Source organism: Lacerta agilis, chromosome 12, assembly GCF_009819535.1.
Source record: "Lacerta agilis isolate rLacAgi1 chromosome 12, rLacAgi1.pri, whole genome shotgun sequence".
NCBI lineage: Eukaryota > Metazoa > Chordata > Lepidosauria > Squamata > Lacertidae > Lacerta > Lacerta agilis.
The window spans coordinates 33,345,611-33,360,386 of NC_046323.1; the positions used below are offsets into that span (position 1 = coordinate 33,345,611).

At 45.7% G+C, this 14,776-nt stretch overlaps 1 protein-coding gene across 1 annotated transcript; it reads right to left on the bottom strand.

The window, feature by feature from the left end:
- Positions 1-831: 831 nt before the first annotated feature.
- Positions 832-11,432, bottom strand: C1QL3 (complement C1q like 3). Its single transcript, XM_033165778.1, has 2 exons — positions 10,428-11,432; positions 832-2,886 (listed from the first exon to the last, which is right to left on the bottom strand). Exons 1-2 carry the CDS (start codon positions 11,013-11,015, stop codon positions 2,707-2,709), a joined length of 768 nt encoding a protein of 255 aa, XP_033021669.1. The 5' UTR covers positions 11,016-11,432; the 3' UTR covers positions 832-2,706.
- Positions 11,433-14,776: the final 3,344 nt, after the last annotated feature.

The following is a 14,776-nucleotide window of genomic DNA, read 5'->3' on the forward strand; positions in this document are numbered from 1 at the left end:
AACCAAAATAGGTTTAAAGTAAACATGTTTTTTTTTTGTTTCACATTTGAGAATGTCTCCTTTTGCATAATTTATTACCTTTTAATAATATACATATATTATACAATCCTATTATTTATTCCGCAATCTGGCACTCTGAGGGCCTTTGTATTGGACTAATGGTAAGACGAAGCCCATCCTTTTTGTTTAAGCACACTTACAGGGCAATCCTGCATGCCTACTCGGAAGCAAGTCCCATGCAGTAGTATCCTGGGTAAGTGGGCATAAAGGTTGCATCTTAATACATCCTCATTACTCCCTTTGTAATCGTTAGTGATGCTTTGTTATACTGTGTATAAAATCTTAAACATTTATGTCAAACAAAATAGAAACTAAAAGTTTTCATCCAGTATTGTTTGTTTCTTGAACACTCATTTCAGTCGGACTTTCAATAATCCATTAAGAACAGCTGTCTTAAAATTTTCTATATACTAACAGGTGCAGGAGAGAGCAAATGTCACTGGTAAAAAGGGTGTAATGAGTTGAATTGGCTCCTTTATTACATGTGTTTAGGAAGGCAAATCAGTATAATAGGCTGCTGTTTTTTACACGTTTTATATTTTATAGTGATTTACCACACATCATTGATCTTCTTGGGGGAAAAGTGATATATAAATAATGATAAATACTGTTGCTTTAACACTAGCAGGCCTGTATATTCCAGCACTTAGCTATGGGTTCTGTTGGTGGCTTTTGGCATATCATATACTTCACCTTCTAATTCCATAGCTATTAATTTATAGGATTGTTACAGAAATAAGATGATGGAAAGGCATTCTGCCCATGAACAACACCATCCTAAATGTAATTGATGGTCTTTCGAATTGTAGGACTTTTTCTGATGCTGCAGTGGAACAGTTTATTTGCATAAACCATCCTAACCACATGCTGGGGCAGCTTGCTCTACAACTAGGGTGAAAAAATGGTTTACTCATCTGATAAATAGCCAGGCACCAACAGTCATATCTCTCACATTCTAACATGATGAAGGCTGCAATCCCATGCATGCCTACTTCTGAGCTTACTTCTGAGATGTCATGCATGGAAGATTATGCTCAAGGCCCCCTTTCTGTATATGCACACATACACACGTACCTGCACGAAATGTTTCAACTTTATGTGTGCAAATATACCAAACCCTACAGACAGGACTGCATTGGATCATTGGCAGTGTGACTGGCACCCTGCTGCGTGTTTGAGAACCTATATAATCAGTTGTACCTGTTTCTATTTATTTACCTTACATCCTGCGTGTGTTTTGGATAGCACCATAAAGGAGACACTCCCATCCAGCAGTATCTAAGTGTGGATGGCGCCCAAGAAATGAAGCACAAGGTGAAAACTATGTAGGTAGGATCAGGCTCAAGCGTCATCAAGTTCTGAAGGGCAAAGCAAATGGGCTGCATCTGGCAACATGTTGGGACAACACTTGCTCCCACAGCATTTTCACTAAGAAACTATCCAACAAGGATAGGTGGACCCCTACCAAAATGGTGCTCCTGAGTATCCACTTTTATGTTTTTTCCTTATAGGCCAATGGTTATTTGTGCCTGTGAAAAAAATGTTGCACCTGGAGACACTGCTGATAGTGGGCATATGACACTGGAAATAGGGTATGGTCTCCCCCCAAAAGATGACCCCCATGGTGGGAAGAAGTCTTTGTAACACTTAACTAGGTTTCTAAAACAAAGGTAAACACCAGATCATATACCTAATGGAAACTGCAATATATTGTCTTGACAGAACTGAACTCTTCTATGGTTTTCTCTCTTTTGCACATTGATTCAGAGCACTGCAAGTGCTTCCATGTGCATGTGGCCCCTTTGCTTTTGCAGAGACTGCCCATTCACTTCAGTGGAGGCAGCAGAATTATTTGCATAAAGGGAGTTTATACAGACTTGCTCCCTCTGTTGAGATGAATGGGTCAGCCCTTGTGGGTGATGCAACTCCTTTTTGCATATGCTGGAGCTACAAAATGTGTGTAAGAAATCAACGGACTGGAGCAACAGAGAAAAACGGAAAACGAGACACAACTGTGCTACAATCATTTTCAACCCCTGACTTGCACCTATATACAGTAAAATTAGAGCTAAGGCTTGAAGCAGGTTAATTTTCTATTTCTAGGTAGTTAAGGGCATAGAAGGACAAGGCAAATAATTCCTTTGGAGGGAATAAGCAAAAATTCAATTATGTCTTCTTTTTATTGTAAAATCATTCCTCACCACATACTACGAGTTGGATCCACACGCATCATAGTTAGCAGGTAAGTCACAAGTACCAAAGCTGATGGATGGATAAAAGCAGCAAGATCATAGCACACCAAAAGTATCATATATGCCGAAGAAATAATTCAGTGCTTTAAAGATTTTTTCCCCTCTATAAAAGTTGTGATCTATATAGGACTTCATTCACATGGACACTAACAACAAGGAGTATTTTGCTTTGGCGATAGTGGATCACACATCTGTTTAACTTGCTCTATATATTTTTTAAACACACTCTCTGGGTTGTACAGATGTGAGTCAGGTAGCATTTTGCCCCCCTTTAATGAGGTGTCCCTCGGCCAGTATCCTCTGGGATTCTTGATTCGTCGATTTTGTTTGTTTGTTTGTTTTGCCACGTGAATCCATCACTTAGAAGAATGTGATTTTGTGTTTCACTTAATTATCAGTCAGCATAAATTATAAATCCAGAAAATGTGCTGTATTTGTTGTTGTTCCCTCCATGTGCTTTCCCTCCATCTAATTTTATGTAGACTTCATCTCCTGGCTCCAAATGTAGAACGACGCTGTTACTGGCATAGTCGTAGTTTTGGTCTGCATCCTGAGCAATTGCACTAGCTCGCACCTAAATAAAACAAAACACAATGAGAATATGTGGTTTACAATTATAATACACGTCAGCTCTTCTGGAACGGAAGTGCACATGTGGCATGCTCCAATGCCCTTTATGATTACGTTCTTGGTAGAAAAAGGTTTTGCCTTTAACACTATGGCTACTGACATATCAAGAGACTAGCAGAAGAGTCAGCCATAGCAAATTATTTTAACTTACACCACCCAACATCAGCTTATTTGACTGAATAATACATGACTATCGTCTATCAACATACGCCTGTAACCTTTAGCAAAATCACTTCTAATAACTAGAAACACTATTTTATGTACAGTATTTGTTTTCCATATGCATAGCCAGGGCCAGATTTAGGTTTTATAAGGCCAAGGTAATGGGGCCTTTTATATGTCCAGCTGTCCTTTGTCAGCAACAAATTGTCGCTGTTTTTTGTGTTGAATATATGCTATATGGTAATTTATGGACCTAATAGGTATCTAAAGCCAGTTGCACATAACAAAAGGCAGGCGGGGCCCATTATTTCCATCATAGGAGCCTACACGACACAAAACACTGTTGCTGTATTTAGGTTTTCTTTTATTTGCTTTTTAGCTTATCTTTTGGAAATCTACATCCAGTGTTTTTATTCCTTTAAAAAAAATGGGGGGGGGGCCAAGAGAGTGGGGCCCTAAGCCATAGCTTGTTTAGTTTATACGTAAATCCAGCACTGTGCATAGCCCATGCTCTTGGGAGCTCAGGGTGGTGTGGGTGAGGATTACTCTTCTTACGTTAGGATGAGAAACAGACAGGCCCAAGGTCAACCCAAGAATTGTACTGCTGGGAGGTATTCAGAGCCAGTACAACACTAGTCACTTCACCAGATCAGTGCTCTAGGCTTAAGCCAAAATATACAGAACTGTGAAACAAGCAGCGATAGCTCAGCTGGTTAGAGCATGATGCCGAGTTCTATGAGCCTGGTGTTTTGCCAGTGTGCTTTGCACCTTATTTTCCTTGAACTGTGCCTCCCACTATGCATGACAAATTGCTTCTGACACGAAGGGGGATTTTTTCAAAGCAGCTTGTGAACATATTAAATGAAAAAGGAATAAGCTAGCATTCCACTGGGCCAGCACAATCCCACCTAATGAGCCTAAGCAGAGGGAGGGGGTTGGGGGAGAAGCCGACCACAGTCTTGATCTCATATCAGATTCAACAGGTGTGTATCAGTCTAACATTGCACTTGACTCCTGTTGGCTTGGCTCGTGATCAGAATCAGGCCCATTGTAGGAGAAAGGATATGAGATTATCATAGAGATGTCAAGAGGGGTAAGCATATAATAAAACCACCCCTTGATGCCTTTGACTTTGAATCAATGAACTTTACGTCATGTTTAAGGCAGAGTTTAAATTGATGTACAAAGAAGATGCAACACAGGAGCAGGAGCAAGCTACAAAATCAACCACCTCCACATTCATTGAATATATGCAGTTTGAAAGCCATTCATGAAATTAAATTAATGCAGTGGACATGTACATCGCACCAGCTTTTCTGCTTTGAGATTATATTTTAAAATCCTGAATTCTTAATAGCTTAAGAGTTGTAAGTGTCTTGGAGTTTTAAGGAATGCCATATTGAATTTCATATAATTAACAAACCTGGCCACAATCCTAAGCCCACTGAAGTAGAACTGCGTATAGACCAGTTTAACAGAATTGTTCAGAAAATTTATAGTTTGGCTTCAGTAGCAAAATATTTAACTATTTATTTGTATGCGATTTATGTTAGTATAACACATCATCTGCCTTGTTGCCTGTTCTTATTCCACCACAGATATACATGACTGCTGGTGATTTAGTGCTTTTGCAAACCTGAACTAAATAATGCATAACTTGGCATGCAATCTCCTGGATATATTTTTTAAAAATCTTTTTGGAATTGAAAAATGTACAGTAAGTAGAAGATAATAATAAATACACAGATCCCTTTCAAAAGTATAAATGACATGTTTCCAAATTAAATTTTCATGTGATATGATCCCACATTAATTCAGAAATGTTAACAATGGATAAGACTTTTCACCATGCTAGATCTCATAAGGTATTAGGAAGCTTAGAAATCACAGAAGCAAGAAAAACCTCCTCTTCTGCATCATATAGCAAGGTTCGGAAAGGCTTAAAAGATTTGTAATTGCTTAACAAATGTTCTAATTTAAGCCGATATACTGTATAATATCCTAGGCAATTCTACTTTGGATTTGTATCTTCAGAAATATGACACTTATTGAAGTGATCTGCCTTGGCTACTCATAAAGCAAAAAGTATCAAATTGTGTATTTCCTAAGGGTTAACGGGTGCTTGGGAGGAGCAGGTGACCAGAAATATTCATCCCTAGGAATTACCCTGTTTTGAGATCATTACTGATATTACAAATAGTAAAGAGGAAGAAGGGATGATTGGTTTTGTTTGAATTATTATCACAGAGTTTTAAGTTCAACCAATGTCTGCATTTTATTAAATCGGACTGCTTAAATTATCACACAAATTCTATCCATGCACTATGTAAATGCTGCACGTTGAATTTATGTAGCATTTTATGTTACAGTCTGATGAATCCTCCCCACACCCCACGAAAAAGCACGAGGTCTATTTTGCTACTGGCTCTAGCATTAAATGTGCTTCATATATCACTATGTAAAGGCAGTGGGCACTCTCCGCAGCAATGGACACTGTCTGCGCTAAAAGAATTGAAAGATCTATCGATTGAACTCCCAAAAATACTTTGCAGATTGCAGTCATTTTGTGTGCAGCTACAATGCCTTGTGACTTAACCTCGATCCCACACAATGCGCGTGCTACCTTTACAAGACTCTTGCCTCTTTTGTTGTTGTTTGGCAACCAATGTAATTTCTTTTTAAAGCCTATAAGGACAATCTTAGAAAAAACCCTCAGTGTATTGCAGTACACGTTAAAGGTGCCTCAAAATTAAAAACAATTAATGTGTGTGTTACATAAGTTTCACAATGGCTCGCCTCACTGGGTTATACAAGTATACAGGGACATTAAAACTGCAAACAAACCAATTATGTTATTGCTTCAGCACTTCTATATTTAAGCTAACTGTTAAGGAAGGCAATGTGTTACATGGGAGTCCTTGAGATATTCAATAAATGTCGCTCTTGAATGATTCCACCCCCAACCCTGCAAGTCATATTCACTCTCAGTACTCATGTTTTCCTACATTACCATGCTGAATCTATTAACACCCTGCTCTCTTTTTGGCCAGTCCCACCAATATTTTGTTTTGAAAGCTCTATTGTCCAAGTTCATTAGCTGCCAGCTTCATCAGATCAAACAGTCCCCCAAACTAAAGCTACTCACTAATATGAAAAAAATGTCTTAAGAATTTCTTATGGCTGAATAAATATAAACTGAGTTCAGAACTGCATGATCAATATTTGTCTATTCTGTTTGTATAGTGACTAAATTAAGCAATTTATAAATGTCTGGAATTACGTACTTAGTCTATCTTCAGGCTTATTTTAATATTTATGATCATAAAAATATGCCATGCACTCTACTGTGTTCCATTTTTATTTCTATCAAGTGTTAATAATGCTTTTTAATAACCAAAATTAAAGTTTTTTTTTCTTCTGAACCAGATGGTTGTACGTGTGAGACATGGCAATTTGCTGTGTTGTATTTAATGTTTAACAATGTGGTCTCCTCTCTAAAAGCAATATTTATGGCAGGTGTTTGCTAATTTGATTAATTTCCACTGATGTCCCTATAATTTCATTTTTACAGTACTTTTGAGAAACCATAAACAAAAGGTTAAGTGGCATATCAGATTAATATACCAGCCTTTGATGCTCTCATCTGTGATCTGCCGTTTAACACAAAGCTGAAGTGACTGAAAGAGCTCTCATCTGGTTACGGTACACTGGTATTCCCCAGTACCAGTGTTCAGCAATTTCTGCTTCATTATTCTGCCTTTCAGGGAAAAAAATCTCTTCAGTCTCAGGCACTATCTACAAACACACAATATCATATTTCAGCTTTTTTGGAACCTTGGCTAGAATACTGTGAAATCATGTTCACTGTGCTACCTACAATTAAGGCTATATAAAGTAATGAATGAAAATAAAATATTAAAACTGAACCCCTAATAGTCTGGTGAGTCGCTGTAATCATGAAAACAATCACCAGCAAACCCTTTGGGGGAGAAACGGTGTAATCTATGCTTACTGGACAGCATTTAGCACCCTACTGGTGTAAAATAACTATTCAGAAGTAAATGTAAAATTCATACTTTCTGATAAAGGTTTGTAAAGCTACCTTATTTCTAAACTTAAGACACGCGATATAATTTGACCAAACTTCTTTTTTTGGTTTTCCCTTTTTTAGGATTAAATGTTTATATTTGATTGTGCATACATCTGCAATGTTTATTATACTTTATTTTCACCCATAAACAATCTATTGGACTTCTGCATCAACAAAGCCCTTCTAGGCTCATGTTCTGACTCATTTTATCTTACCCTGTGCCATTATCAATCTTGCTTACAAAGACAATAATTAATGCAAGTGTGCTTGTGTTTGATATCTATGTCAGATCTCTGGGGGCCACTTTAAAGCCAAAGGAAGCAGGCAGTTGTGCCACCATTTTGACTACTTAAAATGGATTATATACACCTTTCACTTTATAAAGAGGCGTGATCTTTTAATGTTTGGCCTAGTGAAGCCTTTAAGTGTGGCTGGGAAGGGGTGCCAAATTTGGAAGCAAAGCAAATATGATGTAGTTTTAAAAGCTTTACTCTTCACAGACCTTCCTCTTAACAGAGGTTGGAAAGTTCCTTCACCTATGCGACCCTGTGCATGTCTGAGTTAGGAGTAAGCCACACTGAGCACAGTAGGACTTGTTGCTGAGTAAATAAAAACATGTATTGATAGGGTTGTAATGCTGGGTGTTATGTATACTGCAGTGCCAGCGGAGTCATGAATCTTGAACTTATGCTTGCTTGTCATTTACCCTCCCCGTCTCTCCACCTGTAAATGTTGAGTTTGTAAAATAATAATAATAATAATAATAATAATAAAATCTTAAAACAAAACAAAACCTGGCCACTCTCCAGGAGGTTATTATCCCTAAAACCACGAATCTGGGGCGGAAAGTTCCCATTCCCTTGAGCCCAGTCCCTTCCCAGCCCCGGCCATTTTCTTCCTTTCTCGAGGAGGCGTGGGTGTGGGTCACCCAGAGAGATCCTTTCCAACCTGCTCCGTCGTCGGAGCGGATGGAGAGCCTCCCCTGTCTTGAAATGCCTCTTTCTTTCAGGGAAAGTGCGGGGCTGGCGCTCTGCTCAGGAGCTTCTCCTCACCCCCGGGAAGCCGCCCCTCCACAATCCCCACCCTCTACCCGCCTTTCTCCCTCCTGCCCGCCTGGAGACTCCGGCGCCACGAGGAAGGCGCGCAGCAAAAGGCCCGCGCTTTTCCCTCGGCCCTCCGGGCTCCAGCGACCCACGAAAGGAAGGCAGGCCGGGGGGGGGGGGAGGGAAGCATTTCTTGTCGACATTGACCCCCCGCCCCCGTTTAAAGCACACACACGCCAAAAAAAAAACCACAAACACAAAAACTACGCCTGCGCGCCGCGCGTTCTTTACTTTCTTTATCCTCGTTTTTTGCAACCTGGCCAACAAAATCCACGAGGTGAGTTGTTTTGCCCTTAATGACTGATCGCGGCCGGATTCGCGCCGCGTCCACTGGGTCGTTGTAAACCCATTTTGTTGTTGTGGTCTCGCTCATTTGTGACTCTGAGAAGGCGGCTGGGGGGGGGGGCAGGCAGGGAAAGAGAGAGGAGGAGGAGCGTTTATTAAGAGACCCAATTAAACGAGGCGCGGGGAGAGGAGAGTCTCTCTTGCCTCAGAAACGACCACCAAGAGGGGGGGGGGAACACGGCACACAAGCGGGCTGGGTTTCCACTAGACGCCTTCTTCACACCTCGGGAAGTGAGAGTGGGTGGGTGCCCCTAGTGGGGACGCACCCTTCCCGGATCCTCCCCCCCCCCCCCCACAACGTCGGGGCTCCATTTTCGCATGAGTCCGTTTCCCTCCCTCTCAGGAATCCTTTCCCTCTCCCCGGCATAAATTGATTGACCCGACGCCCGCCTGCTTTTTGCGACTCACGGTCCACTGAACCCCATCAATTAGGCACTTTCACTCTCTGTACTTGATGGGAGGCGGGGGGGCGGGGCGGGGCGGAGGGCAATGTGCGCTTTTGCTTCGAAAGGAGGCCAGCCAGACCTTCTGCACCGGGGGTCCCTCTGGCTCATCCTGCCAACATTTATGCCCCAGACTGAACCGCCCCTTCTAACGCGCCCACTTAGGCTCGGGTGCCAGACTACAGCTCCCATCATCCCTGGCCATTGGCTGTGCCAGCTGAGGCTGATGGGAGTTGGAGTTTCACGTCTATGGGGGTCGCAAGCCCCCCATCCTGGGGTTGCCACCAGCCGCAACTCTTTGGTAGGGTTTCCCAAATGGACTCGCGTCCGACGTCCCGTGGAGCCTCCGCTGTTTTCCCTCGCGGAGGAGGGGAGAAAGGAGAGGCGTCCACGTGGATTTGTCTTATGGGTGGGTACAGGCTCAAGGTGCACAGCTTCCTCCCTAATTTAGCCTTTCCTCATAAGGGGGAGGGAAAGGCCCTTCCTTGCCATTTATGCAGCCGCAGGGACTGGGAGAATGGAGCAGCTTGTGCAACGTAAGTCGCCTCGGGAAGCAGCGACGCTTACTCAGTAGTCTGCACATACGGAGCTGACGGGCTGCCTCGGGTGTAACGGCAGCAGGACACTGCAGCCGAGCCCTGTGGCTTTTCCTTGCCATTTCCAGACTTTGCTGCATCCTGTCTCCCGCAGCTCCTTCTTCCTCTGAGCGGGCAGGCTGAGCCCCGGGACCTTTTTAACGATCCCGGGGTTGTCTGTCCGTCGCACCCCCCCCCCTTCCTCACCACGTTCAGGTTCAGCCGTTCAGCACGTGAACAAGGAAGTGTGCCTTAAGTATATAAGCAAAGTCTCATCTCTTCACCACTCATAGCTCCTAAAAGTCTCCAAGCTAGTTTGACAAGAGAGATCTCTTAACATCAGGAATTAAGCGCTGGGCACCTTCCCAAATCTCACCATTCCTCTCGGGCTTTGAGGCTGCCTCTTTTCTACTCACTATCGCTTCCAGGCTTTGGGTTTAGGGCTGGCAACTCTCCCTGGCAGAAATTCAACAGGTGCAGCTTTGTCTCTGGCACAAACGCGCTCTTCTCGCCTTTGCCTCACCTGTTGAATTTCCACCTGGCTGGCCAACAAGGAGAGTCGCGCCAGGTAACATTAACGCAGGCAAACAAAAATAGATGGCAAGCCTGACCTTTTTGGCCTCCACCCGAGCTGCTGTGCCCCAAAGCGCGGAGAGCAGCCGAGGCGCGCTCCCCGCGTGCGCCCACGTGCGGGCTCCCCTCCCACCGGCTTTCTTCCTCTCTCCATCCATCCCTCCCTCCCTCTCTTTCTCCCCGCCAGTCCCCACCTGGTTGTTCTTGCACAGATCGGCCCACATGCTGGTGCCGTCGCCGCCGCGCATGAGCACGTGGTAGGTGAAGAAGTAGATGCCGGGGATGGAGCAGGTGAACTTGCCCGTGGTGGGGTCGTAGTGGTTGCCCAGGTTGGTGACGACGTCGTCGAACTTGAGCACCTCGTAGCCCTCGTGCTGCCGCTTGAGGCCCGCGTAGAAGGCGATCTTGGGCACCGTGCTGTAGGTGGCGGCGCTGATGGCCCCGGCCGCGTTCAGGCCCGGCGCCCCGGGTGGGCCTGGCAGGCCCTGGCGCCCGGGCTCTCCTTTTTCTCCCGGCGGGCCCACTGGCCCCGGCGGGCCGGGTTCCCCCGGCGGCCCTCTCGGCCCGGCCTTGCCCGGGCGGCCCGCCTCTCCTTTGGGGCCCTGGATGAAGGTGGGCAGGGACTGCATGAGGCCTCGGTCCGGGGTGGCGGCCGTGCTGGGCGCCTTGGTGCCGCCGTACGGGTCGCACACCATGCGGCAGGTGCCCAGCATCTCGTAGTGCGCCGACGTGCCCGCCGAGCTGACCAGCACCGGGATGAGGATGACCAGCAGCAGCACCATGACCACCCCCAGCGCTCCGGCCGCGATCAGCCGCCGCCTGCTGCCCACCAGGCGGCTCAGCGCAGGGCGATCCTCTTGCCTGCTTTTGGACAAAATCTTGATGGTGGGACGGGAACCTCCTCGAGCCGAAATCCTCGCGGGGCACCTTCCCCGCGTCCCAGGGGGCTGCTCGCCCTCTTGCTCCTCCTCGCGGCCGGGAGGAGAGCGCCGGAAGGGCTCCTTCGCCCGATCCCCAAGGCCGAGTCCCGAGAGCCTCGCTCCCCGTCGGGGACACCTGTGGCTGCCGCCGCCGCCGCCGCCGCTGCTCCCCTCGAGAGGAGCCGCGCACACTTTTATGCTGCTGCTGGCGATCGACTTTTTTCCCCCGCCTGTGCCAGCTCGAATCAAGTTCCCTTCTTCTGCTCCTCCCGATCGCCTCGCTCCCTCGCTGCCTTCCCGCGGTTTTTTTTTACCCCCCTTCACCTCTCCCCCTCTCCTCTTTCCAACCCCTTCTTTCCGTCACTCATTCATTCTGTCTCTTCAGCAGTCAGCTCTACACCAGCTCTGCGAGGGGATCGGGATCGGAGATTGCTGGGGAAATCCTGCTCGCGCCACAGCCGGATCAAGAGAGAAAGACCGAGGGGAGGAGAGGGGCGCTCCCCGTCGTCAGCCTTGGCCGCCTTCCTCGCTGAAGCTGCCGGGGTCCGCGAGCCGCTCGGTGCCGCTGCCGGGAGCTGCCCACAGGCTCGTCGTCGGAGCGCGCGCAGCCAAGACGAGAGGAGGCTGGCAGAGGCGCCGCCGGGGTAATTTATAAGCGCCCGAAAGCGCAGGGGAAAGGGGAGCTGCCTTGGCATCTCATCCCAGCATCTGCTCCGCTCATCCCACTCGCCCAGAGTTTGGCATCTCACTGACAAGTGTGAGGAAATGTTTTCCTCCCCTCTCTCCCTCCACAACCCCCTCCCCGTCTTACTTTTTTTTTTTATTAATTCTCGCTGAGCAGAGAAATTGTGAGCATTTCCCTTGCTGAGCCCTGAGTGATGACAGCTCCCCCCACCCCGTTTTTCTTTTTCTTTTTCTTTTTGCTGGAGCAGATCAAGGGGGGTGGGGGGGGAGAGAGAGATCTACTTAGCACCTTTTGGATAACCTTCAGATCACTGATCCAGAATGTAAAGGTCACCCACACTTCTTGTTGGATAGTTCCCCCAGCGGTCTCTGTCTGTCATGTGAAATATCACTTTTAATACAAGGGCAGTGTATTACATTTCACCCAGCAAAAAGCCATTTGGAAACAGCATCCGCTCCAACCACTGCCATGCACAGAGTTGGACGTGTTTCCTGGTTTAAATCTGCATCTACCTAAAACACATGGAAAAAATACCCTGTCTCTGTTTCTCTGGAAATTAAATGCGGAACTATGGTAGTATGTAGGATATAAAGGATTTCCCCCCTGCTCTTTGGCCAGACACTACAGCATCATCATTATTATTAGTCGTCCGTTAACAATATTTCCTTAGGCAACACTGTAAATATCTTTATAATAGTGCTCCTTTAAATATATCACGCTATGAGACCCTCCAGCAAAGGCGATATACATCAAAGACAAGGAAGAAGTTTCTGTGCCAACTCAAAGAGTGTGTCCAAAGAAGAGGTAGTGTTTGCTCAACTGACTTCTCCTTTCTTAAACTGCCCTCCATCCCTCCTTCCCGTCCTCCCCACTGGAGATGGGGTGAATGCCATTCTCCGGCAAGGTGACTAAGCCACCAGCTTTCCATAATTTAAACTGGTAGTTCTCTGCAACAGATATCAAAGCTAGTACCATTTCCCTTCCAAGCACAAGGCAGAACGGGGCTGCCTTAAACAAACAGGCCAAATTGATTCCTAAATCATACTTCTGCATTCAGGAGCAATTGGACGTCAATCAAATGCAGGTGACATTTGCCTGTCAATACAGGGATGATGGCTGAACGAGTGTGACTTATTACAGCGGGGCGAGAATCTGAAATGAGCAAAAGCAGCAAATAAGCAAATAACACCATCCCCGGTGAGTGTTGATCAGAAAGCTGTGATCTTGTCTGGGGCTTGCATAGCACGAATCTCTTCTTGATAATACCGCTCCCACCCACACCCACCCCACCCCACCCCCCGTGGACTCCCGTTCTTTTTCTTCTGTTCCGTAACACAATAAGGTCAAAGAAGCAGCCAGTGGGGAAACAAAGATCCATCGATTCTTCCTTTTAAGTAGAAATGTCAGCGGCTCCTTGCACTCTTTCCTAAGAGAATCAAAAAGCAAAGAGTGTGTGGCCACGCCATGCCACAGATGGACCAGCCCAGCTCCTTATCTCCACGGCGTGCTGCTGATAAAAGCCTCAGCTTTTGGCATTTGTAAATATTCCCAACGCCGCCCCTTTTTTCTGGTTTTTGTCAGAGCTCAACCTTTAATAAAGTTGTTATCTCGGAAAGACACAATCCAGTTGCCAGATCCCTTTGCTTCAAGCTCCCAGGCCATCCTGTGAAAGGCTTTCTTCTTCTTATTTTTAACGGGCGTGTGTCTTGTTTATGCTACATCAGCTTCTCCCCAAAGGAAGGTTTTCTTTGTAAAGAGAGAGAAAGATGGAAAAGTCAGAAGTGCAGCCAGTTTTTTTTTTTTGTATTCCTTGCATAAACACCAAGTTTTCAGAGCATCATATTTAGCTATAAAAAGTGTGCACAATCTATCATTAAATATTATTATTGCACTCATATCCTACCTTTCCTTCAAGGAGCTCAAGGGGGTGAACATGGTCTCTCTCCCCCCCCCCCCCACTCCAGCTTATCCTCACAACAACCCCTTGTAGGTAGGGCTGAGAAGCAGTGGCTGGATAAGGTCACCCATGGCTGAATTTCACACATTTCATGGCTGAATGGGGATTGTGCCCTGTCTCCCAGGCACTAGTCCAGCACTCTGGCCACTAGGCTACACTGCTACTGACAAGATCATTCCTCAAATGTGGATCATTATGTAGCCAAAACGTAAGAGGGAAGTGTCAGCAGGCTGGGAGAACCTCAAACTTGCAGAAGTACAAAAAAAAATAGGGAATAAAATCTAAGGGGCAAGGTGTGTGTGTGTGTGGGGGGGAAACAGCATGTTCAATAGTGATTGGATATTTACTGACTTTTAAAGATGAAAAAATGCAGAAGAGAAAAAGGCAAATAAGGCATGGCTTCCTGACTGGTGGAACATTGGAGAGCTCTCTGCACTGCAATGTTTTGTTGGAAGGCTGGGTACCCCAAATGGTGCTATTTTGAGAAACAGGAACGATGATTAGACTATAGCTCAGTTGGTAGAGCATGAGATTCTTAATCTCAGGGTCATGGGTTCAAGCCCCACGTTGGACAAAAGATTCCAGTACTGCAGGGAGTTGAAGTAATTCTGTGATTCTATGCTATTTGTACGGTGTGGTTAGAATATCCACATGCTGGGTGAATCCCAAGGTTTGCAGAAGTAGAAACAATTTGTTTTAAGGGAAGGCCCCCCCACAGGGACTGCCTCAGCTAGCCTGGTGAAGAGGAAGGTGCTGTCCCACTGCCAGTGCTGAACTAAAATCCTGCAGTCAGCCCAGTTGGTTTCTATATGTGGGGTGGAGAGAATCTTGTCCACTTCAGGCAACAAAGTGTCTTTGGCTATCTCTGCTCAAGGAGCATTAATTAAACGGGAGCAGCTCAAGGTGCGCATACATGCACACGCACATGCACACAGATCCATTGCACTGATCTAAGTTCAGAGTGCAGCAGCTCCAGGCAAA